Source organism: Salvelinus sp. IW2-2015, linkage group LG4q.1:29, assembly GCF_002910315.2.
Source record: "Salvelinus sp. IW2-2015 linkage group LG4q.1:29, ASM291031v2, whole genome shotgun sequence".
Classification (NCBI taxonomy): domain Eukaryota; kingdom Metazoa; phylum Chordata; class Actinopteri; order Salmoniformes; family Salmonidae; genus Salvelinus; species Salvelinus sp. IW2-2015.
The window spans coordinates 35,681,991-35,709,461 of record NC_036842.1 but is presented as its reverse complement, the minus strand read 5'-3'; the positions used below and the strand labels follow the sequence as shown (position 1 = coordinate 35,709,461).

The 27,471-nt window shown below is 41.5% G+C and overlaps 1 protein-coding gene across 1 annotated transcript; it reads right to left on the bottom strand.

Moving 5' to 3' along the window:
• Window positions 1-639: 639 nt before the first annotated feature.
• On the bottom strand, window positions 640-27,447 carry marchf3 (E3 ubiquitin-protein ligase MARCHF3). The gene is made up of 5 exons (XM_023984586.3): window positions 25,141-27,447; window positions 8,274-8,586; window positions 6,083-6,287; window positions 3,199-3,408; window positions 640-2,156 (listed from the first exon to the last, which is right to left on the bottom strand). Exons 2-5 carry the CDS (start codon window positions 8,528-8,530, stop codon window positions 1,998-2,000), a joined length of 831 nt encoding a protein of 276 aa, XP_023840354.1. The 5' UTR covers window positions 8,531-8,586; window positions 25,141-27,447; the 3' UTR covers window positions 640-1,997.
• Window positions 27,448-27,471: the final 24 nt, after the last annotated feature.

Sequence of the window (27,471 nt, the reverse complement as noted above, 5' to 3'; positions counted from 1 at the left end):
ATGGTTATTCTGAAGCAATTGGGTCATGGCTAGAAGGATTCTGCTTTTGTCAAATTAAAGTCAGATTTGATTTTTCGTAGCAGGTTAGAATTTACACAGCAAGTTAGGATGATTAATGTAGCGGGTTAGGAGAATTAGGAAAAGTGTTAGGGTTAGCTCAAATGCAAAAAAATAAATTAAAACGTATTTGTCAAGCTGGATCCCATCTAGCCAAGACCAAGCAACTGGGGTGCATTTAACTAGGATGCAAACGGTAGACATGGGGAGGGATAAAACAGAACTTATCCAATGAAACTAATTTTTGTTCCAAAACATTTTTCTAGGTTGTGCACTGAATACACCCCTTTATCTAGTAGACCGCATACAGCCTTTTTGTTATTCAAAGATATTCTTTTTTTGACTCAATGAAATCTTATTTCTCTTTAGAATTATGAGAACAGTATCCTATCCTATGACATGGCACTTGCATTTTGTATTCATTAATGCTTTATGAAAGTCAAGTAATACCCATTACATGTTCATATCGGAGTATGCTTTAAGGTTACCAATTGGACACGATCTGGAAGGATAGTTATGTGAGCTGATTCAGATAATCACTTCTTATACTTTAATGTGATAACATTTGGAACAGCTCCGGAGTCCTTAAGTTCATATTTTTATTGGAAACAGCTGATAAAATAACTGTAGAGATGAAATACATTTTATCAAAATGCCATCCGGACACACAAACATAACGTTTATTCCACTTCACCAACAAGCTCAATGTGTAGCCTAGTGAATCCCGACATTTAATCAAATGAAGATGCTGAAGAGTTAATAAGTGCACCATGTACTCAATATGATTTAAAAAATATACTTTGATGGGTTAATGCATCTGGTATAACAAGAAGTTCCCTAGACAGAAAATGTAAGTGTTTTTGGCCCTTCTAATCAACCTGAATAGTCTTGGCTATACAACCATTTCTAGGAAGAGAACTATCACAGAAGAATACTTTACAAGGCAGTGACTACAAAATACTTGAACAAAAGAAAATCAACACAATGACCACTCATGAGTCAGATGGGATGTCTAACAAACACAGCTATTTGTAAGTGAAGTGAATGACTAACACTAAAAATATTAACATATACCACAGTCAACCAGTTCTCAACTGAGACCATATTGTATTTTTCACACAAAACTACTTTGTAGCCAAAATATAAATTAATTCAAAATGTCCCTTTGATATGTTAAGGTCAATGTACTTAAACTGTTAATGAAGGTGTTGCAAAGAAAGACTGAGCCGCTAATATAGGCCTACATCAACCTATGCCCTGTTTAACACTCCACAAAGCCTGTCTTAAGTTGGATCGTGTTCAGCAGGGCACACCGTAGTGAAACGTTTGAAATACTTTTGAAACAGAATGAAAAATGAGTCTTACTGGATGTCCAGGTAGTCCCTCACTGTTTCAGTAAGTTTTCTGTTTGGTGCATAATGAACATGACCCTGGTTTGAGGCACAGAGACCCACACATGTAGGTAAAGGTAACAGTTTAATGCTATGTAAAATACTGAAGTAGTTGAAGTACTTATTTACACTCTGGGCTTTGACTTGTTGATTGGTAGAATGTGACTAATATAGTAATACTATACACAGGATTATGTTGGTATGTTATATGAACCGGACACAATGTTTTCTGCACTTCACAGGAATCACCAATCACAGCATGTAATGGTCACAGTGGCAAACTTTTCCTGGCTGTCCTTCAGTCCAAATGCTTTATAACCAACTACGCACTCCACCCCATCTATATCACCAAATGTACCTGTCCATCTCTATATGACATTTTGGTGGCAGTGGTGGGATGTAATGCTGCATTTTAAGTTAATGACATTTGTGTGCACTTCAAAGTTCAGCACTGGAGGGCACCAGAAGCAAATACTGTTCCGGCGCCTATGGAACTATCCCCATTCTTCCTCAGTGTTTTTCCTTCATGGCTTTTGAAGAGAGGGCTGCTCAGACAATAGTCTCTTTGGATGGCCATTTTTCACGAGATGGGCCTCGTGAAGAGGGCGGAGCAGACTGTTCACCATGTGACCTGGGGAGGAGAAGCACCACCCTCTGATTGGTCTGCCGCCATTCGTTGTACAGCCGACAGTGATACCTGAGCGACACCTGTCGTAGAGAGATGAGAATTCAGGTTGAAATACTGTATATACTGTGCCCATTACTGTAATGCATTATGGAAGCCCAAACAAGTGGAAGAGGAAGATGTAGGGGCGGCAGGTAGCCTAGTGGTTAGGGCGTTGGGTCAGTTACCGAAAGGTTGTTGAATCGAATCCCCGAGCTGACAAGGTAAAAATCTGTCGCTCTGCCCCTGAACAAGGCAGTTAACCTACTGTTCCCCGGTAGGCCGTCATTGTAAATAAGAATTTGTTCTTAACTGACTTGCCTAGTTAAATAAAGGTTAAATGTAAAAATAAATGCCCCTAGACCAGAGATGGGCAGCTGGCAGGCTGCATGAGACCGCCCCTTTTGAAGGCCCTCTGATCAATACATTTTTTTTTAAACGCAGTCTCTCAACCAAGTTAGAATAGTACAATACACAGGGTGAAATGTGGTTGTGCATCAGTAGTTTCTCTTATGTCAGTCACTCAATTAGCCAATGTTAGCTAACTTTCAGATTGGTAAATTAGTCTAGCAGCCAGCTATCTGGGGGGTACGAAGAACCTCAAGCAACTGCAGCCCCTCATGAGTTCAGATTTTTTGTGATCCTCATCCCCATCAAAGTTGCCCATCCCTGCCCTAGACACTAGTCTGACGTTGGTTTTGTGCTGAGTAATGTCTAGAATTGGGACAGGGTAAGCTGATCCTAGATCTGTGCCTAACGGCATGTTTTACCATGAGCAAACCAAGTAGCTGACTAAAAGTGCTAAATAACCAGGGTTGCATTCCTATTTCCTGCATAGCACCCTGAAAAGAGGATCATACAGTATACACAATAGGAATGGAGGATCCAGAGTCAACTCATGTTTATACTTGTTTGTGTCCTCCTTATGAGACATTTGTGAATAATGCAATGTATTTATGCAAGCGTTTTGCGTCACAGACACATCCAAGTGAAAACGGGAACGAATTTGCGTAAAATGCACAAGAAACACCCCAAATCAGTCTGACCTCTGCTGAGATGTACTGGCTACCACCCTCCACCACTCACCAGGGTCCAGAAGAGGTAGATGGTGAAGAGGGCCACGGTAAGGGTAATGAGGCCCACGGCCTCCAGGCGGCTGGAAAAGTGCAGGTGGTCCACGGCCCCCCGCAGACACAGCCACCCCGAGATTGTGGCCAGAGGCGTGATGAGCAGGAAGCACACCATGTCGCCGAACAGCGTCCGTTTTTCCTGGCGCAGGCCCGGGTTACGCACCCACTAGAGACGGAGAGGAGATAAAATGTCACGTTTGCTGACAACCGAAACATCAATCAATGGGCAAGTCAATGCCACATTTTCATTTGTGCCGAAATCAAAATGAAATAAAGTTCAACAGGCTATGGTGTGAACTAGGCTTGTTGAGGTCTTTATAGACGGGTTGGCTGACAACGTCATGAAAATGATGCGCGTGCATCGACACTAAATGTGTACTGTGATAGGTATTTTAACATTGCTATATTTTTAGCACACCAAAAAAGCATTTGATTGATTAATAAAATATTTTGTCACTTGTCTTTCTCAAATGAAGGGGAAGATGACACAACCTTTGCGAGAGGGAGGGAATCGGATTTCATTGTTCCTCAGCTCACGACTCAACACTTAACTCAGGATAAATGGAGTTAGCCTACCCGGGAGGATTCATTGCCATAGAAATGTACCTGGCTAAAATATGAGCCACTTTCTTGGTATTGGTTATCCCGAATTGAACTCAATTGACCAAAGTTACCTCGCTAATTCCTCAAACCAGGTATGCACTGTAGTATAGGGCTCTTGTAACCACCCTTGGGTTCTCGAGGTCTTGTTACAGTAAATTCTAGATTTGCTCAGCTAACACCATTATATTGTTTTATGGTCTTCCAGCTAACAGGAACTGGAGGTGCAGTGTATTGCTAGCAGAAAATTGCTAACTGAGTTTGATAGCAACATGTTAAGAGATAGGAGAGTGTAACTGGTTTTACTCTAAAACAGGATGCCGGTCGGGTCTTCAGGGACTGGGCCAGGTTGGGCTAGAGCTAACCAAATGATGCCTTGCTGATTTAGCTATGTCATTTTCTCCCTCATGGTCTGCATACAGCCTGTATTCCAACGCAACATGCGCTTTGATAGACAGCTAGCTTGGATTGCCAACTACCCAACAATATCTTTAGTTTCAGTATATTAAAGATGCACTCCAGGATCTTAAGCACAACAAATTGGTAACCTATAGTTCAACATTTGTATGATTTTCAGGACGTAACATATCATACGAAATGGACAACATATTGCACAATTTGATGACATAGTACACAAAAAACAGGGAACACTTTTGCCTCGTGAGCATCATTTTCAAAACTACTGGATGAAATTATACAAAAGTTCCAGAGTACATCTTTAACTAAAGCCCATTCTTCAAATATTTGGAAAGTAGACTTCTCCTGAACATAACGAGAAATTCAATCGCAAACCAACCCACAATGTCTGTGGTTTGTCAATATTAAAAGTCTATGGCTCCAAGAATATAAAATAAAAATCCTGGTGCATCCTCAAAACCCCATGGAACAGAGCTCTCTTTATGATTCAGATGATGAGGAACGATATATAGATGAGATATTATATTCACGAGGAATCAGACCTGGGTTCAAATACGATTTTAAATATTTTCAGTAACTTCAGCTGTGCTTGATTGAGCTCACCTAGCACAGTGGAACCAATAGAACTGTCCCCAAATCGCAAATCCCACCAATTCGGCACACCAGACAGGCTTAAGCAAACGATCAAAGTATTTGAACGTTTTGGAATATTAGTTGAACCCAGGTCTGATGAGAAATGCTACCATGGTATGCATGGTATGGGTGTAATTGCCACCAAACAACCACTTTGTACCACCGCTATGCAATGATATATTATATATGGAGGCAGTGTCCTGATGCACATAGAATGGAGGAGATGCTAGGGGGTAATAACATGTTAGCTAGAGGTTATTGTGGAGACGAGGACACTAACACACACACACACACACACACACACACACACACACACACACACACACACACACACACACACACACACACACACACACACATACATAGGAACACACACATTATTATTGTGGTAGAATTCATTCCACAAAAATATGGGGTGAAATCTTCTTCAGATAGATGGGGAAATGAGGGGTAAAGAAATTCAGAAATACAACCGATATTAGCAGTGAGCTTACTTATTACCACGAGAACCAAAACTCATTTGGAGTTGATTTATTCATTCACTTGCCGTATTCATTTACAGAGGACTAGGTGTTTTTGCTGTGTGTTGACAATTATTTTGCGATTTAAGAGCTTTCGGGAATCTCACCCCTGAAAGACATTCACTTTTAACTGTTACATTGCTAATAAGACACACAGTAACATCAGTGTGTTGATATAACCCACAGTAACATGGAGGATTGGTTGACAACTAGTGTAACTGCTGAGAATGTAGAGGAAGTGGGGTGTGTGAAGTGTCATGGAATGTTTACCAGAAGCCCAAAGTGTCTTCAACCCCCTTCACTTCATATTCCATCTGTGCATATAGACCAAACTTCACACCACACACCACAGCTTATAACTATAAATGACAGATTTACTAGACTGTGTTCTTCCTAAAAGATAGCAAGAGCCAACAAAATCCTTTGGCATGTTGTTTTGATGTAACGTGGAAAAACAGGACAGGCCAAAGGCCTGGTTTAAGCCCAGCGCGGACAAACATATATCTGTTTGTTGGGATTATGTGGACAGATGGGGACAGAAGAGCCATGCACAGCGAGAAGGGCCATGCACAGTATATGTGTATGGGTAGCATGTCATTATGACAATGGTTTATTTACATGCTGCATTTTGTGTGTGCATGTGTGTACTTATGCTTCTGTATACTGTACCTCCATCAGTGGCCGGTTCTTCCTCTGTACAGTGAACTGGTAGTGGCAGAGCTCACAAGCGCTGGTGCCAGAGGCAGAGAGCCAGTGCTCCAGGCAGCTCCGGTGGATGGTACCCAGGGTCCCTGCACACTCACAGGGGGAGAGCAGCTCCTCCTGACCCCCTCCGTCATGACAGATCCGACACATGGGCCGCTCAGGCAGAGGGCTTCGGCGATATAGAACGAGGTGAGGAAAAGAGGAACAGAAAGAAATTGTCTTTAGATACGCTGATGTTTTCAGAGGCTGGTGTAGAAGCTTGGGACCGCAGGTGGAAAAATGTGCCGTTCCACACTTGAGCAAGTAAGTTAACCACCAAATACAACTGCTTCCCGTGCGCTGATGACGTGGACGTCGATTAAGGCAGCACCCCGCACCTCTCTGATTTAGAGGGGTTGGGTGAAATGCAGAAGACAGAGCTGAATGCATTCAGTTGTGCAACTGACTAGGTATTCCCCTTCCCCCTTTCTAAGAACAATAACAGCTGACTAGGGATCCTACTTCCCCCTTTCTGAGAACAATAACTAACTATCCCTCTTCCTCCCCTTTCTGAGAACAATAACTAACTATCCCTCTTCCCTCCCTTTCTGAGAACAATAACAACTAAGATTGGACATCACAATTCACTGACTAGAGGTTTTCCAAAATATCAGGTCAATATTTCAGTGGATAGAAAACTAGCTGGTTAAATAACAAAACCCTGGGAGGGTGTTGGTGTAATTTGACGCTGTCACACATTGTTAGAATACCCTGTCTATTCTGTCTCTGTACTATGCATTCATACAGTACATCTCTTAGATTACAGACTCAAATCAAAAATGTTCTGGATTAAAACAACATATGCAAGGAGGATTATTACTTTCATTTACTATATGGACTGTAATCTATGATTCTATGATTCACCAATCTCCTATATGGCATCTAATCTGGATGATGATTATGTTGGGTTGTTGATCGCCTTGATTTCATCAGGAAACTAAGCCGATGTCTTTGACGGAATGAATGAGCCCCTCACTCAACAAACCTCCCCTTGAACATAAACACTCGTCGCTGCCAATAACTAACACAACAGAATGAACATCATCTTGTCAGACAAAAGAATGAATAATAAGATTTTGCTAGAGCAAAACAACTTTGGAGTCGTTGTCAGTTTGAAGTAATAAAATCCTTTAAACCTAATCTGGAAATAGTTTTTCATGTTGATCATCAACAGAACAAACATGTCGACAACATCACTGGATACGAAAACAACTAATAAACATCTATGGCGATAATGTTTGTTGATTTAGTTTATATTAGACATATATGACAAAAAGGCATATTTATAACCTGGTCCCAGATCTGTTTGTGTTGTCTTACCAATGACCAGACATAGAGTTGGGAAGACGGCACAAGTAGACCTTGGACTCGGATAGCACATACTCTTCAATCAGTATTTATTACATAATACATTGTACGTTGTAGCTACCATGGCAATTTATTCTGTAATATTTATTCTGTAATAGGTAGCAAATGAAGTTGATCCCAATTCTATAATGTATGCTACCAGCTCTACTGTATGCCAATCTATGCTAGCTACCGCTTTGCTACTATGCTATCTATCTCTAAGCCACCCTACGCTAGCTAGCTCTATGCCACATGCTGATTATTAAGAGGGCTTTGGGGGGGGGGCTAACAGTTGTGACCCAGTCTGCATGACTGCAGCTGTTGCCGCTAAAGCCCCCCTTTGTCTCCCATAGGGTGTGTGAGTGACAGAGTCCCGTCAGGCGTACATGCTAATCAAGGTGCTAAATTTAGACTCTGCACCATCCGGCTAGAACAGGACATTTGTTGTGTTTCAAATGAACAGACATTTCCCCCACAGGGCCAGTTAGTGTGATTGGTATGTACGTTTTATGTAGCTGTCTGAAGCCATAGTTACTCATCTATAGTATCTATATAGTCCTCTTTCACTGCACAGAGAACAAGGACATCCCAGACAGATAGAGGATAAATCCTTTTGAGAGTCACTTGATTTGTTACCATTCAGAAATCGTGTTTGGTTGTATTTGGGTGTATATTTAAAACTAACTTCACTTTACCTCTGACCCCCACCAACCCCTCCCCTCCACACTCGTACAAAACTCTATTCCATCCATGTTTGGCAGGTCCATACCTCTGTTTGGCGTACGCTCCCACGATAGGTGACAGCAGCTGCCCATCCTTGGCAGACACTTGCATGTAGTACTGCGGCTCTCCATTGGCCGGACTGCTCTGCTCTTCAATTGCTTTTCCTGGGAGGTCAGGCTCTGTCGGGTAGTCCAGGCTCCCCATTGGATCAAAGTCCCTGTCGCTCAAGCAGCTCACTGTGTGGGCAGAGTCAGAATGCTCTGGCAGCACCTCCGGCAACAGAGTGCAGCGACTGGTTGTCATGGCAGCAGACGGTTATCTTTCATTGGCGTCTGGCTTGGTTACTGAGCATCATCTGTCTGGAGGAGGGGAGAGATACAGTGATATTGACAAGGGTTTGAAGCATCATAAAGTGTGTGTGTTGATGCGTCCTACGTACAGGTGGCACAATGGGATTGAATACAGTATCTTCTTTTGGTGTGAAATCCTGAAGGTCAGACTCAATGCTTTGAATCTGCCACTACACCAACATTTCGCTACACCCGCAATAACATATGCTAAATATGTGGGTGACCAATAAAAAATGTGATTTGCTGAATAGGCCTATCTGCCTTTGTTAAAAGCTGTATTTTGTGGTGTAGTAATTACAAAGATATGAAGTTAGTAAAGTTCACCTGAGAACATTCAGTCAACTAGTCCATAGTCAAGTAGAATCCTTTCCATTTCCTGTGTTACATCAATATTGTTAGACATGCCAGTCAATGTTTTACCTACTGTAATATGCAGGGCTTCCCTACCATGTTTCTGTTAGAATTATACTAAAGGTCATCTCTCTTGAGGTGCTGGAGATCTATATAGGTTAGTAGTATAAAACCACTCTCAAATGATGGAGGCTTTACTAACCTGTATAGATCTCCTTGCTTCCCTGTGACAGAGGAAAGATTAAAAACTATACAGAAGAAAAATGAATAGTAGCCTGTACAACCTAAGTTTCTTTACTACTCCAAACAGAGTAACACCAACATAACATACCACACTCAAAATAAACAAAAGGCAGTGTGTTAATATATTCTATGTTTTTGATTGAATGTATTGAGAGATAGATGTTTGAGATCTGTCAATGTTTTCTCATAATGCTTACTCGCTTAAAAATGTACAAATCCCTCTAGCTTGTGTTGATATTTACCACAAAAAATGAGCAGGCGAACAGACAGCGATCACATTCCAACTGCCACAGACTAAACACAGATGTCTGTCTATTCAGTGCGCCGGCATTAACCGTGTCCTAGTTCAGCTATTCCAGACCGCACCGAACAACTAGGGAAAGTGAAAACAGACAGAGGGTGGCTGCGACAACACAACTAAACAAAGCTGTCAACACAAAACTAATTCGCATCAATGCGGCTGAGGTCATATGTCTGGTGTTCAGGTAAACATTCTGTCAACGCAGCAGATTGGAGGAAGGCCACACTGACAACAATACCCAGTGTTGCAGGCTAAAGATGTGGTTGGTTGAGCAATGATTAAATATAACTCACCATATTTGGAGCTAACTAAGCATACAACGTAACCACACTAAACACATCCATATGAAAGCATGTCAATTAAACGACATTAAACAAGGTACATTATAAACACAAAGATTTTAATTGTAAACATTTGAAGCTACCTAAGCATGTGACCGAACCCAATTGAAATGCATCCGTATGACAGCATAGCAATTAATCAACATTAAACAAGACACGTAAATAACACAAGGGTTTTAACTGTAAACTAGCAGCGAACGATAAACAATGGCATCTTTATATCCATATACAGCTGAGACAGTAGAGCCCTTCAGCTGGTTTTCCACGAGAGTTTTCGCTAAAGAGCTTTAGAGAAGACGTAATATTACTAGCCACGTTGTTAACACGTCAACAGAGGACGTTCCTTTCAGATAATGATCTTTTGCCCTGGAACCACGCACTATAATTCTGGCACTCCCTATTACAGTACAAAGAGATGTGAATGACATGCTATTGGATACAGATAGAGCTTTCAGTACTGTACGTTCAACCATGCCAATGAACTCTTCCTGACTAGGACCAGCGAGACAACAGGATAGTGACTTTTTAAATTCTTCACAATGCCTATCAGTTTACACAACGCAACCGTTTGTGAGTGGGTGTAAAAAACTAAATGATGGAGAAGTGGTAGGGACGAGACCTGGGTTCAAATACTATTTGAAATCTTTCAAATACTTTGAGCGTTTGCTTTAGCCTGCCTGAAGTGTCAAGTGGTTTGGGTTTTCACTTTCTGGACTTTTCCATTGGTTCCATTGTGCTAGGCAAGTTCAATCAAGAACAGCTAAAGTATTTGAAATGATTTAGAACAGTATTTGGTACAGACATACGATAGGGAAGGGCAAGAACAGTTGTTTCACATTGTGTTTGGATACAGAGGAAGCGGAGCCTCCTTGGCACTCTGTGGGTGGTGTTGCGTATTTGTTCAACTGTCGTGAAAAATGTCAAACCACTTCCTGTTGCGTCATTCATGCAACCTGGTGTGCAGACAACCCATGGAAACATAGGCCTACTGTAGACCCTTATAGATGCTTTGAGTGGGTGTGGAGATAGATAGTGGTTGTAAGATGTACTGTAAATATGCCTAAGCTGCAATCCTGCAACTAAGGTTGCAAATGCAGAGAACAAAACTTCATTGACTGATTTGTTTTGCACACACACACCTTGAATGGTAACTTGCTCCACCCCGGTGTGCCCCTCTCCACCTTTTTGGGTAGCCATTTTCCAGGTCAGGACCAATGTGCTTTGAAAAGTTGTGGTTTGGCACTGGGTGACCTCACATGTTGTTGTTGACCTCATCGTCGAGGCATAGGAGCGAGGCAACCCATGCCAGGGCGGACTACAGCAGCTCTCGTTACTGCCATAAACTACATTTCAAAGCCACGGTGCAGCAACAGAATGTTTCCCCCGTGACAACCTGTGTTCTCCAACCATGTCACAAGGTTCGACCAATTGAGGCAAGAGCCTAACTATGACCGTAGCAGGACACAGTGGCAATGACTAGTCAGACCTCCAAAACAGGAACATTAATCATTGTTGGTCGACTTTCAGGAACACTTTACTCATGGTACTTTCTATAGATTTTTGTCATTCTTTGTAAATCAGTCACTCAATGTGAAACTATTTGTCTCAAGTACCCATGGTGGAGAAAAGGATGTAAACATGCTTTTGGGAAAGACCGTCAAAGTGCATTAGAAAAAGTGGTTTAAAAAATGGACTCTCCTGCCTAAAACCTGTACACCAGAATAAATTTAGACAAGGACAGTGATACACAGTGAACGTTAAGGACATCTGCATGTGAGAATAACCTATAAAGTGTGAATGATTACCCATGTCGACATGCTGTAGGCTGTATGTTTCGAAATACTGCAAATAACTACTCAGAGAGCTGTTAAGCACTGGGTGTGGACATCACTGTTTAAAATTAACTGACATAGCTAAGCTAACTTCTAAATATTAGACCATGCTAACTCGCTTAGTGCGATGACAGCTTTGAATCTGACTGGACTAAGTCTTCAAAAACAAGAGCATGAAATGCAATTCTTGTAAGTGAATAGGACCTAGTCACACAGTGAAAGCACTGTTGTGCCTAGATAAGCCTGGGTGTCGTTGATAAGCGAGGTGGAGATTCCTCTGAAGTTTTATTTATCCCTTACTGCCTCCTAGACCCTCACTCACTCACTTACTCGACTTAATCCTATGGAGACACTGGCTTTGTGCCAGTATCCACACTAACACACAGACTAGCATTAGAATGCATGGCAAATACATTGGTTCATTCTAAGTAGTGTTCTAGTGTGGGTATGGGAACAGTCATTGGCCTTATACATAGTGTGGATACTGGGAACAGTCATGGGGCTTATACATATTGTGGATACTGGGAACAGTCATGGGCTTATACATAGCATGGATACTGGGAACAGTCATGGGGCTTATACATAGCGTGGATACTGGGAACAGTCATGGGGTTTATACATAGCGTGGATACTGGGAACAGTCATGGGGCTTATACATAGCGTGGATACTGGGAACAGTCATGGGGCTTATACATAGCGTGGATACTGNGTGGATACTGGGAACAGTCATGGGGCTTATACATAGTGTGGATACTGGGAACAGTCATGGGGCTTATACATAGCGTGGATACTGGGAACAGTCATGGGCCTTATACATAGAGTGGATACTGGGAACAGTCATGGGGCTTATACATAGCGTGGATACTGGGAACAGTCATGGGCCTTATACATAGTGTGGATACTGGGAACAGTCATGGGCCTTATACATAGAGTGGATACTGGGAACAGTCATGGGGCTTATACATAGTGTGGATACTGGGACACAGTCATAGGCTTATTCAGGAGCATTCAATGTTACAGAATGTCGTAGAAAATGTATTGTGTAGAACATACATGCCTCTCTCTCAACTAGAATAAAGAGCTATGTTTCTGCTCTGTTTTTTACATGTTGCAGCCCACAGAATAAGCCACTCCAGGCCTGCATGTCACCCTGCGAAGAGGCCCAGAGTCTAGTGTGTTGAGGTCTTTCGGTTCATATCGGCTATCCTTCCTATTCACTACAATATTTGGAGGCTCGAACGGTTAGATAAAGTGATAAGAGGTTAAAACTGTAAGCCTTTCCCAGTCAATCCCACTATGGCATAGTGTTGCTGTCTCTATCTCCCATTAGATGACTTGTCAGTGTGCTACAGTATGTTACAGTGTGTTAAATGAGCTTTGTGCTGGCTCCAGTGGACGAGAGCGGCATTCCTACAGATTGTGACCCAGCGCCATCAAATGATAAGCTGTTCAGTGGACAGGATGCCACTCCTGTCCTGCATTCAAGTCACAGCTGTGGCTCTGTGTGTAACAGTTGGCAGCCACTTCTGCTGCTGAAGCCTTCGGACCAGGCACTTAACTCTCATCAGTGATTTACTCACAAGCTGTGGTCAAGCCTAGCCTGGTTAAACTGGATCAAACCTTGATAGGGTGAAGTATTGAACAATGAAAGAATGTGGCTGGAAGAATGTAATGGAAGAATGTGGCTTATGGTCAAGTGTATAACGTTTTGTTGGGTTGTAGATTGATTCACACTCTTTTGTCTAGGCCCTTGGTCAGTCAAGTCCCACAGTTGTAAGATACAGTAGTCTAAGTGTATACATTGTTATAGAGTTGGTGACAACCAATATCCAACACCTTCAAGTTAAATGTTACTCATTCAATGAAACAGTGTCTTATGTCCATATCAATAGAAAAAAATATAATAGATCTCTATTGTTTTTAGGTTTGACCAATAACATAGTTAAAGTGCGTCATACCATTGTGGTATGCCTTTTATTGAGGAACCATTGTGCAAAGGCCTATTAACTCGTTTCCCCATCTTTCAGAGGTCAATCTCTCTGCAGCAACAATGTATCGGCTAAATTTACCCTGTGTTTTATCTTTCTAGTCGCCGATCCTTTTAAGATAAAGGACAGAGAGGAAAGACTGTGCTTTTATCAAATTGTGACTCATAGTTATCGGATTAGCTTGAATTCTTCCAGTAAAATGTTGTGTAACTAGGAATTCCCAAATTTTGCCATCACAATGTATAAACAATGTCTTCATTCCATGCAGATTTCCTCAGCCCTCCCCAAAAACAAATCATTCAGTGGGCTATATGTGAATCAGCCCTCAACTGAAACAGAGTATAGCGTAGCACGATAGCATTCTAAGCTAGCTAGTCCTGACCCCAATCACATTTAATTTTTTTAATGTAACCTTTATTTAACTAGGCAAGTCAGTTAACAACAAATTCTTATTTACAATGATGACCTACCAAAAGGCCTCCTGCGGGGACAGGGGCTGGGATTAAAAATATATATATTTTTAATAAAATATAAATATAGGACAAAACACACATCACGACAAGAGAGACAACACTACATAAAGAGAGACCTAAGACAACAACATAGCATGGCAGCAACACATGACAACACAGCATGGTAGCAACACAACATGGTAGCAGCACAAAACATGGTACAAACATTATTGGGCACAGACAACAGCACAAAGGGCAAGAAGGTAGAGACAACAATACATCACTCAAAGCAGCCACAACTGTCAGTAAGAGTGTCCATGATTGAGTCTTTGAATGAAGAGATTGAGATAAAACTGTCCAGTTTTAGTGCTTGTTGCAGCTCGTTCCAGTCGCTAGCTGCAGCGAACTGAAAAGAGGAGCGACCCAGGGATGTGTGTGCTTTGGAGACCTTTAACAGAATGTGACTGGCAGAATGGGTGTTGTATGTGGAGGATGAGGGCTGCAGTAGATATCTCAGATAGAGGGTGAGTGAGTTACAGTACTTGTGAATCAGTCCTCAACTGAAACAGAGTATAGTGTAGCACGATGGCTTTCTAAGCTATCTAGGCCTGACCCAAATCACACAGTTAGAGTACTTGTGAATCAGCCCCCAACTGAAACAGTAAACTGAGTAGACTATAGGATAACACGATAGCATTCCACGCTAGCTAGCCATGCTGTTTGGCTTCAACTTGAGGTCTCTCCCCCTCTCGCATTTTCCGAGCCCTAGCACTGTGGGAAAGGGACCAGAGAGACTTAAATATAGCTTGTTTGACAGACTGCTTTCCGCCACCCCGCTGACCACAGCCGGTAACCTCTAGCCAGTCTTAATTCCATCCTTAAGGACGCAGTCGTAGACCCTCCTTCCCCTCCTCTTCCTTCCCTTCTCAGTGTCCTTTGGGACAAAGTGTGGTTCATTCAATCAGCTAGAGGAAGGGGCACTTAGGAAGTGGGCCAGTTTGGTGAGAACTAGCTCTGCAAAAGACTGCACTTCTGGGTTCTCATAGTGCTAGTGTAGTCCTCCCTAAGCTTGCATGACCGCATATATAACCCCCCCCCCCCCACAATAGTTGTGGTGTCTTAAATCTTTCCAAATGTCTCATCTTTAAGACTAATTGGCTAATAATACTGTATGTGAAAACTGGTGGTTTCTGTAGGTGGTGGTCATTTTATAGACCTCAAGAGATGTGTGGGATGCAATTTTTTTCAATTTGTTTATTCATTTTCACTCAGCCAAGTGAAACGCTCCACAAAGGCTTTTCACATTATACCAAAAATAATTGTTTCAAAGACAGTGGACATGCATTGGCCAGTGCCAAACCACACACATGAGAACTTCCAACTCTTGTATAGCCTGTTTATTTTAAACACAATTTTGCTTTTTAGTTTTACTCACACCTTTCAACAGCGTGCCAGCAGACAAATTCATTTTCCAAACATCTCTACACACATGATTCATATTTTTGCATTTGAGCATTTAACTCATTTTTGATTGAGAATATCCAATTTCAAATGCCTGTGAGCATCCACTAGGCCAGCACAATTATCTAGACTGTTCCCACACGTAAACAGCCTTTGGGTATTTAACTACACTACAGCATTCCTCTTCAACTAGTGTCTGACCATAACTAGTGTCTGCATACTTTTCTGAGATAAAACCCCATAGCGACTCGTTTATGGTTAATCTACCGCAATAAGGAAGTTAATGGATATAAATAGCCAATGTGGGACTGAGTACAAAGAGGCCTTGACTGTGTGTGCCATGGACAGTGCCCACCCAGCTCTGCGTGTGCTGCCAACCGACCATTGTGGCTTGGCAGGAAAAGGACTCCATGCTGCCTTGTGCATGGCATGCTGCCCCGGGGCACAAATTAGAGCAAAAATCTGTCCTTTTGTTTTTCAGATGCCCTTTTAACTCAAACTTCTCAACAGAAATCCCACATGTATAAATAGGCTACAGTATATCTCTTCGGGTTATAGTGGGAAAGGGCTAGACAGGGCTAGCGTTTAGTACAGAACTGCTCAAAGTATGGCTTAAACTGTGGCCTAGCTGACCTCCTAAAACAAAAATTGACATCGTATATCTTACCACAACATGAGCAAAACCACTGTATCTAGAGAGGCATGGCTGCTGTGTAGTATCTGTATTTGCATTTGTATTTATTATGGATCCCCATTAGTTCCTACCAAAGCAGCAGCTATTCTTCCCGGGGTCCAGCAAAATTAACTGCCTTATACAATTTTAAAAACATTACAATACATTCACAACAGATTACTCCACTACCACATCTCTACAATACAAAGTCCATGTGTACGTGTGTGTATAGTGCGGGCTTCCGAGTGGCGCAGCTGTCTAAGACACTGCATCTCAGTGATAAAGGGGTCAAGACAGACCCTGATTTGATTCCAGGCTGTATCACAACCAGCCGTGATTGGGAACCCCATAGGGCAGCGCACAATTGGCCCATTGTTGTCTGGGTTTGGCCGGGGTAGGCCATCATTGTAAATAAGAATTTGTTCTTAACTGACTTGCCTAGTTAAATAAAAAAATGTTATTGTGTGGATGCCAGTTTGTGTTGCTTCACAGTCTCTGTTCCATAAGGTGTTTTTTAAAATCTAATTTTACTGCTTACATCAGTTACTTGATGTGGAATATCATTTTTGTTAGTGCTGTTAGAGTCACACTTTATTATGGACAGACTTCTCCCCAATATGATTTGACCATGACAGTTTACAATCCAAGGTTACTTGCTCAATTTCCACATTATGTATTACAAGATTTAGTTGAGGTTTAGTGAATGATTTGTCCCAAATACAACGTATTTAGTTTTAGAAATATTGAGGACCAACTTATTCCTTGCCACCCATTCTGAAACAAACTGCAGCTCTTTGTTAAGTTTTGCAGTCATTTCAGTCGCTGTAGTAGCTGACGTGTATAGTGTCGAGTCATCCGCATACATAGACACAATGGCTTTACTCAGAGCCAATGGCATGTCGTTTTCATAAAGATTGAAAAAAGTAAGGGGCCTAGACAGCTGCCCTGGGGAATTCCTGATTCTACCTGGATTATGTTGGAGAGGCTTCCATTAAAGAACACCCTCTGTGTTCTGTTAGACAGGTAACTCTTTATCTACAATATAGCAGGGGGTGTAAAGCCATAACACACATTTTTCCAGCAGCAGACTATGATCGATAATGTCAAAAGCCGCACTGAAGTCTTACAAAAAAAGATTATGGGGGCTGTTATCATCAATTTCTCTCAGCCAATCATCAGTCATTTGTGTAAGTGCTGTGCTTGTTGAATGTCCTTCCCTATAAGCGTGCTGAAAGTCTGTTGTCAATTTGTTTACTGTAAAATAGCATTGTATCTGGTCAAACACAATTTTTTCTAAAAGTTTACTAAGGGTTGGTAGCAGGTTGATTGGTTGGCTATTTGAGCCAGTAAAAGGGGGCATTAAAATTTTTAGGTAGCGGAATTACTTTTGCTTCTCTCCAGGCCTGGGGGCACACACACTTTCTAGTAGGCTTAAATTGAAAATGTGTGAAATAGGAGTGGCAATATTGTCCGCTATTATCCTCAGTAATTTTCCATCCAAGATGTCAGATCCCAGTGGCTTGTCATTGTTGATAGACAACAATAATTGTTTCACCTCTTCCATACTCACTTTACTTAACTCAAAATTACAATGCTTGTCTTTCATAATTTGGTCAGATATACTTGGATGTGTAGTGTCAGTGTTTGTTGCTGGCATGTCATGCCTAAGTTTGCTAATCTTGCTAATGAATGATCATTAAAGTAGTTGGCAATATCAGTCAATTTTGTGATGAATGAGCCATATGATTCAAAGTTTGCATTTTTCCCCAAAATGTAATTGAAGGTGCTCCAAAGCTTTACTATCATTCTTTGTCATTTATCTTTGTTACATAGTGTAGTTTATTTTTATTCAGTTTAGTCACATGATTTCTCAATTTGCAATATGTTTGCCAATCGGTTGTGCAGCCAGACTTATTTACCATTCCTCATCACTCAATTTTTGAATTCCTCACCAATCCACAGGGATTTTACCGTTTTTATAGTCATGTTCTTAATGGGTGCATGCTTATCAGTAACTGGAATAAGGAATTGCATAAATGTGTCAAGTGCAGCGTCTTTTTGCTCCTCATTACACACCACGGACCGACAAATATTATTTAGATCAACAACATAGGAATCACCACAAAACTTATTGTATGACCTCTTATACATTATATTAGACCCAGCCTTTGGAACTTTGGTGTTCCTAGATATGGCCACTATATTGTGATCACTACATCCGATGGATCTGGATACTGCTTTCAAGCACATTTCTGCAGCCTTAGTAAAGATGTGATCAATACGTGTTGATGATTTTATTCTTGTGCTGTTTGTAACTACCCTGGTAGGTTGACTGACAACCTGAACCAGGTAGCAGGCACTGGTTACAGTTTGAAGCTTTTTTTTTTTTGATTGGGCAGCTTGATGAAAGTCAGTCAATATTTAAAATCACCCAGAAAATATACCTCTGTTGATATCAAATACATTATCAAGCATTTCACACGTTATCCAGATACTGACTGTTATCACTTGGTGGTCTATAGCAGCTTCCCACCAGAATGGGCTTTAGGTGAGGCAGAAGAACCTGTAGCCATATTACTTCAACAGTATTTAACATGACATCCTCTCTAATCTTTACAGGAATGTGGTTCTGAATATTAACAGCAACACCTCCACCATTGGCATTTCTGTCTTTTCTGTAAATGTTATAACCTTGTATTGCTACCACTGTATCATCAAAGGTATTATCTAAATGAGTTTCAGAGATAGTCAGAATATGAATGTCATCTGTTACTAGAACATTATCTGTGTTTAGGCCTTGGCTGACACATATAATCTATGAGTTGACATACATACCATTGGCATGAAGGCCTGATTGTCTGTGAGGGCTTTTCTAACTGCCAGTGATGTCACTGTGCTTTGTGCAATTAATAGAAGGCGTCGAACTGTCGTGGGTCTGAACAGACAAGGGGAGGGGAAACCAACGCGGACATGGATTCAGCCCGTAGGGGCTAGTGCCTTTAGCTCGGAGGGATTACCCCTGTCAATCAGAGGATATTACTGTATCACCACAGAATTAGTTAATGTAATAACTTGTATACCGCGTCATTGTCAGTTTAATGTGAAACTGCAGGGGATTAGTTTGGCAGTGTGCCAGCTGTCAAGTAGTAGATCAAGTCTGAGATAAACAACATCAACATGTCATGATTTGTTTACTCTTCTGGGCCAATCAGAGGAGTGACGAGGAGTGACAAGCTATCCCATTGCCTAGCAACAAGCTCTTTGGCGAAATAGGGATTTTGAATGATCAGTTAAATCCAATGGTAATCTAGAGATACTACTTACCCAAAACCGCTGTACAGATGTTTTCAGGGGTAAAAAAACAACATGGGCCTTGTGCTGGAAGGGTGCCCATTTAGATTGATTCAAATACAGTGGGGCAAAAAAGTATTTAGTCAGCCACCAATTGTGCAAGTTCTCCCACTTAAAAAGATGAGAGAGGCCTGTAATTTTCATCATAGGTACACTTCAACTATGACAGACAAAATGAGAAGAAAAAAAAATCCAGAAAATCACATTGTAGGATTTTTAATGAATTTATTTGCAAATTATGGTGGAAAATAAGTATTTGGTCACCTACAAAAGTTTATCTCCAATACTTGTCTATATACCCTTTGTTGGCAATGACAGAGGTCAAATGTTTTCTGGTAAGTCTTCACAAGGTTTTCACATACTGTTGCTGGTATTTTGGTCCATTCCTCCATGCAGATCTCCTCTAGAGCAGTGATGTTTTGGGGCTGTTGCTGGGCAACACGGACTTTCAACTCCCTCCAAAGATTTCTATGGGGTTGAGATCTGGAGACTGGCTAGGCCACTCCAGGACCTTGAAATGCTTTTTACGAAGCCACTCCTTCGTTGCCCGGGCGGTGTGTTTGGGATCATTGTCATGCTGAAAGACCCAGCCACGTTTCATCTTCAATGCCCTTGCTGATGGTAGGCTTTGTTACTTTGGTCCCAGCTCTCGTGCAGGTCATTCACTAGGTCCCCCCGTGTGGTTCTGAGATTTTTGCTCACCGTTCTTGTGATCATTTTTGACCCCACGGGGTGAGATCTTGCGTGGAGCCCCAGATCGAGGGAGATTATCAGTGGTCTTGTAATGTCTTCCATTTCCTAATAATTGCTCCCACAGTTGATTTCTTCAAACCAAGCTGCTTACCTATTGCAATTCAGTCTTCCCAGCCTGGTGCAGGTCTACAATTTTGTTTCTGGTGTCCTTTGACACTCTTTGGTCTTGGCCATAGTGGAGTTTGGAGTGTGACTGTTTGAGGTTGTGGACAGGTGTCTTTTATACTGATAACAAGTTCAAACAGGTGCCATTAATACAGGTAACGAGTGGAGGACAGAGGAGCCTTCTTAAAGAAGAAGTACAGGTCTGTGAGAGCCAGAAATCTTGCTTGTTTGTAGGGGTGATTTTCTGGATTTTTTTTTCTCATTTTGTCTGTCATAGTTGAAGTGTACCTATGATGAAAATTACAGGCCTCTCTCATCTTTTTAAGTGGAGAACTTGCACAATTGCTGGCTGACTAAATACTTTTTTGCCCTACTGTACTACTACTACTGACTATCTATTTGAACACAACCCACACACATACAGTGGGGAGAACAAGTATTTGATACACTGACGATTTTGCAGGTTTTCCTACTTACAAAGCATGTAGAGGGTCTGTAATTTTTATCATAGGTACACTTCAACTGTGAGAGAAGGAATCTAAAACAAAAATCCAGAAAATCACATTGTATGATTTTTAAGTAATTAATTTGCATTTATTACATGACATAAGTATTTGATACATCAGAAAAAGCAGAACTGAATATTTGGTACAGAAACCTTAGTTTGCAATTACAGAGATCATACGTTTCCTGTAGTTCTTGACCAGGTTTGCACACACTGCAGCAGGGATTTTGGCCCACTCCTCCATACAGACCTTCTCCAGATCCTTCAGGTTTCGGGGCTGTCGCTGGGCAATACGGACTTTCGGCTCCCTCCAAAGATTTTCTATTGGGTTCAGGTCTGGAGACTGGCTAGGCCACTCCAGGACCTTGAGATGCTTCTTACGGAGCCACTCCTTAGTTGCCCTGGCTGTGTGTTTCGGGTCGTTGTCATGCTGGAAGAACCAGCCACGACCCATCTTCAATGCTCTTACTGAGGGAAGGAGGTTGTTGGTCAAGATCTCGCCGATACATGGCCCCATCCATCCTCCCCTCAATACGGTGCAGTCGTCCTGTCCCCTTTGCAGAAAAGCATCCCCAAAGAATGATGTTTCCACCTCCATGCTTCACGGTTGGGATGGTGTTCTTGGGGTTGTACTCATCCTTCTATTCCTCCAAACACGGCGAGTGGAGTTTAGAGCAAAAGCTCTTTTTTTGTCTCATCAGACCACATGACCTCTCCCATTCCTCCTCTGGATCATCCAGATGGTCATTGGCAAACTTCAGACGGGCCTGGACATGCGCTGGCTTGAGCAGGGGGACCTTGCGTGCGCTGCAGGATTTTAATCCATGACGGCGTAGTTGTGTTACTAATGGTTTTCTTTGGAGACTGTGGTCCCAGCTCTCTTCAGGTCATTGACCAGGTCCTGCCGTGTAGTTCTGGGCTGACCCTCACATTCCTCATGATCATTGATGCCCCACGAGGTGAGATCTTGCATGGAGCCCCAGACCGAGGTGATTGACCGTCATCTTGAACTTCTTCCATTTTCTAATAATTGTGCCAACAGTTGTTGCCTTCTCACCAAGCTGCTTGCCCTATGTGCCTGTAGCCCATCCCAGCTTTACAGGTCTACAATTTATCCCTGATGTCCTTACACAGCTCTCTGGTCTTGGCCATTGTGGAGAGGTTGGAGTCTGTTTGATGAGTGTGTGGACAGGTGTCTTTTATACAGGTAACGAGTTCAAAAGGTGCAGTTATACAGGTAATGAGTGTGAGAACAGGAGGGCTTCTTAAAGAAAAACTAACAGGTTCTGTGAGAGCCGGAATTCTTACTGGTTGGTAGGTGATCAAATACTTATGTCATGCAATAAAATGCAAATTAATTACTTAAAAATCATACAATGTGATTTTCTGGATTTTTGTTTTAGATTCCGTCTCTCACAGTTGAAGTGTACCTATGATAAAAATGACAGACCTCTACATGCTTTGTAAGTAGGAAAACCTGCAAAATCGGCAGTGTATCAAATACTTGTTCTCCCCACTGTACGTAAATTCAAACACACACTGAGAATACTATTTTGGTGCATCTGGGAAATAGAGCAATATCCAATTCTCCTCCCAATTCCCATCACTATTTTATCCCTCCATCTTACCAAGGCACGTACAGATGTATAATAGCTATAACACACTAAGGAAACTGACACTTCAGAGAAACCTTGGGAGTGATTGTCCTCTGCACAGTCTCCACTTCAGATGGGTACTTTTCCCTTCCATCGAGAATTGGCACAATGCCTGCTACAACAGTGGATTGTGAGACCTGGTAGCCACAGCACTGATCAATCGATATTTTCACAGTACACACATTGTAGGACACTATAACACTACGCCGTACTCCCACATACTGCACTGTAAATCTACTTTGTTGCTCCCTGGGGCTTTGTTCTGTGAGCATGGTTGGTGTCAATGCCATTGCTATTCAGTCAATTCAGGAAGTTAACTGAAATTCCTTTTTTCCATTAAAGAAAATTATAATTTTTGTTGACTTCCTGAATTTGATTACAATTGACCTCAACACTGTCTGTGAGTGACCCCTTGCCTCAATCTAACATTCTCTTTGACATCTTATTTCCTCTTGTTACTATATAGTTTTCCAAACATAGGAAAGGCATATAATATCAGCCTTTATTTTACACCCCAGCCTATTAGAACCTGACTGTTCTCTGTTACATGACAACTTCTGTTGTTGTGATCCCCCAGGATGCTTTGCATCATTGTTGTCTATGAGGCTCAGGCAGACAATAGAATAGTATTAATCCATCTAACATTTTCATAGCCACAACGATATCCGTTTCACCATGTGTTTTACACAAGTTATAGTCCAACCTTTAGTGTAATTCACATTTTAATCCAAATAATACACCACAGAGATCATTAGTAATGCTAAATTCTCCACATACAGCACAGTGCAATGTGAATATTGGTATTACACAGCCAAATGAGCATTTCACCAAAACCGTTCAAGCTATCTTTTATTCTATACTTTCCAGCAAGAGATTAAATTGGCCTCTACAATCAGATGTTCATAACCACAAATTCACATTTAGTTAGAAATACTGTATAAATGAACATATTTTCTGTGTGTTGTAAGTTTGGGAGTATTTTGATGGCATGATAAGCTGAACAACTGTAAACAAAGCAATGCCAAACAATACCTTTTTTTAAAGGGCCAAAGTACATCATGACACACCGCAGGGACTGGATCCCTTAAAGCAGCACCTTGCTGCATACGTTTTCTGTGAAACGTAATGAATCTTTCATTCTAGTGCCCTTATGGCACGGACCAATGACCATATTGTTTGACCCTCTCGACAAAATAGATCCCCTATCTATCGCGTGATGAATAACCAGATAGACACAGACATATGTGCTTCTCTTAATAACTCCAGTAGAAACTTTAGTATTAGTTATGATATACAGGTAACTGCCAAAATAATGGAAACATGAGTAAATGAGGGATACAAAGCATTTTGAAAGCAGGTGCTTCCACACAGGTGTGGTTCCAGAGTTAATTAAGCAATAACATACCATCATGCTTAGGGTCATGTATAAAAATGCTGGGCAGACTATTATTTTGGCTAACATGGCTGTGCCCCCATAAGATGACAATGCCCCCATCCACAGGGCACGAGTGGTCACTGAATGGTTTTATGAGCATGAAAACCATATGCCGATGTCTCAGTCAAAAGATCTCAGCCCAATTGAACACTTATGGGAGATTCTAGAGTGGCGGCTGTGACAGCACTTTCCACCACCATCAACAACAAAACACCAAATTATGGAATTGATCATGGAACAATGGTGTCGCATCCCTCCAATAGAGTTCCAGACACTTGTAGAATCTATGCCAAGGTGCATTGAAGCTGTTCTGGCTTGTGTTGGCCCAATGCCCTATTAAGACACCAAGTTGGTGTTTCCTTTATTTTGGCAGTTACCTGTAGCTAACTATCCATAGTGTGTGTGTGTGTGTGTGTGCGGTCTGTGCACTCAACGTGCAATTGAAAAGGGTAATTTGACCGTTTTGCTGTAATAGGCACACGTTAAAAGAGTGTGTTAAAGTTTAAAATAAAATATTTTCAATTTAAAATATTGTCATGTTTTTCAATCTGTATGGCATCATTGGCTTGGCTGTCCAATTGAAGAAGCCTACACGAGACAACAATAATGCAACAGCTGAACGCAATGACAACTGTACGAGAAATGCACTGACTAATTAACTAACATCCAGGAACAAATGCGCCCTCGGTCTCATGACAGCATTTTTTGGGATTATCACAGGCAAGTCCCAAAGAGAGAGCTGCCAAGAAGACTCAAAGAGCAGATACCGTTTTGAGAAAATGGAATGCACTGTACATGTTAGATAAATGAAAGTAGCCTCGCAATTTATCAGATCATTTACAAAAATCACACGCTTCACGGTGACTATTGACATTGTTCATAAAGACAAGTAGTAACATACACAGTACACGTATCCAAAACGCTCTGTTGTCAAAACACTGATAGATTCTAACACGGGGACTAACATTAGCTTTATGCATTGTGAACCCCATTGCCTTGTTTTGACAGCAGGGTGTGTGAGTGTATTGAGCCAGACACAAAACGAAATGTTAATTTTGTTAACTCATGTGCCACACCTTAAACCATTTGTACTTACTAATATCTAAACTATACATACCTTCATTGCGAGATCCCAAGTCTTCAAATTATGATTATACACACTGCGACGCAGGATGATCAAATAATCGTTTGGTTTAATGTCAGTGATCCACGCCAACTTCCCCCGTCAGCTGGTAAATCAAGCAGTCTAGCCAGTCAGACATACAATAACGGTCTCCCCCATCCAATCAGATTATTGCAGTAACAAAACTTGCCACCAATGGGAGGGTCCTCGGCGGAATGATGATCTCGGGTACCGTGGCGCATCCTGGTGGTCTATCCAGGAACTTTCACTTTCAAATCAATTACCGGTACTTGGTTATTATTCATCCAATGTAAGAAGGTTGTCTTTTTGATATTTAAAATTTCTTGACAAAAAATAATCATCACCATAAGCATGCATTTCACTTAAGAAAATGATAGGCCTATATTTATTTCAGTCAAATAAAAAATAGCCTACAGTTGAAGTCGGAAGTTTACATACACTTAGGTTGGAGCCATTAAAACTTGTTTTTCAACCACTCCACACATTTCCAGTTAACAAACTATAGTTTTGGCAAGTCGGTTAGGATATCTACCTTGTGCATGACACAAGTCATTTTTCCAACAATTGTTTAAATACAGATTATTTTACTTATAATTCACTGTATGACAATTCCAGTGGGTCAGAAGTGTACATACAGACTGTGCATTTAAACAGCTTGGAAAATTCCCCAAAATTGTCATGGCTTTAGAAGCTTCTGATAGGCTAATTGACATCATATGAGTCAATTGGAGGTGTACCTGTGGGTGTATTTCAAGGCCTACCTTCAAACTCAGTGCCTGTTTGCTTGACATCATAAGAAAATCAAAAGAAATCAGGCAAGACCCCAGAAAAAAAAATTGTAGTCCTCCACAAGTCTGGTTCATCCTTGGGAGCTATTTCCAAAAGCCTGAAGGTACCACGTTCATCTGTACAACCAATAGTACACAAGAAAAACACCATGGGACCATGCAGCCGTCATACTGCTCAGGAAGGAGACGCATTCTGTCTCCTAGAGATGAACGTACTTTGGTGCGAAAAGTGCAAATCAATCCCAGAACAACAGCAAAGGACCTTGTGAAGATGCTGGAAGAAACAGGTTCAAAAGTGTCTATATCCACACTAAAACGAGTCCTATATCGACATAACCTTAAAGGCCGCTCAGCAAGGAAGAAGCCACTGCTCCAAAACCGCCAGAAAAAAGCCAGACTACGGTTTGCAACTGCACATGGGGACAAAGATCGTACTTTTTGGAGAAATGTCCTCTGGTCTGATGAAACAAAATAGAACTGTTTGGCCATAATGACAATCGTTAAGTTTGGAGGAAAAAGGGGGCGGCTTGCAAGCCGAAGAACACCATCCCAACCGTGAAGCACGGGGGTGGCAGCCACATGTTGTGGGGGTGCTTTGCTGCAGGAGGGACTGGTGCACTTCACAAAATAGATGGCATCATGAAGAAGAAAAATTATGTTTTTTATATTGAAGCAACATCTCAAGACATCAGTCAGGAAGTTAAAGCTTGCTCGCAAATGTGTCTTCCAAATGGACAATGACCCCAAGCATACTTCCAAAGTTGTGGCAAAATGGCTTAAAGACTACAAAGTCAACGTATGGAGTGGCCATCACAAAGCCCTGACCTCAATCCTATAGAAAATATGTGGGCAGAATTGAAAAAGCGTGTTCGAGCAAGGAGGCCTACAAACCTGACTCAGTTACACCAGCTCTGTCAGGAGGAATGGGCCAAAATTTACCCAACTTATTGTGGAAGGCTACCCGAAACGTTTGACCCAAGTTAAACAATTTAAAGGCAATGCTACCAAATACTAATTGAGTGTATGTAAACTTCTGACCCACTGGGAATGTGATGAAAGAAATAAAAGCTGAAATAAATCATTCTCTCAACTATTATTCTGACATTTCACATTCGTAAAATAAAGTGGTGATCCTAACTGACCTAAGACAGGGAATTTTTACTCTGATTAAATGTCAGGAATTGTGAAAAACTGAGTTTAAATGTATTTGGCTAAGGTGTATGTAAACTTCCGACTTCAACTGTGCATAGTATTTTTTATTTAACCTTTATTTAACTAGGCAAGTCAGTTAAGACCAAATTCTTATTTAAAATGACGGCCTGCCCCGGCCAAACCCGGACGACGCTGGGCCACTCGGGAGCCAGTAGGCCTAACTGTATATTTAAAGATGGAATGCTTAGTTGCTATCTTCATTTTTGTACCTATAAAATAATGATACATACATTTTTGAAGAATATAACTTCTAAATGCCTCATGAGCTTTGTTCAACTGTCACACTCCATGAGAACCCAAAATA

Excerpts from the sequence above, each read along its gene's own strand:
- marchf3 (XM_023984586.3), bottom strand. The coding sequence starts at position 8,530 with ATGACAACCAGTCGCTGCACTCTGTTGCCGGAGGTGCTGCCAGAGCAT. Across the intron at positions 6,288-8,273 it reads GGAGCGTACGCCAAACAGAG|CCCTCTGCCTGAGCGGCCCA; the intron begins GTATGGACCTGC and ends ATATCGCCGAAG. Across the intron at positions 3,409-6,082 it reads AGAACCGGCCACTGATGGAG|TGGGTGCGTAACCCGGGCCT; the intron begins GTACAGTATACA and ends CTCCGTCTCTAG.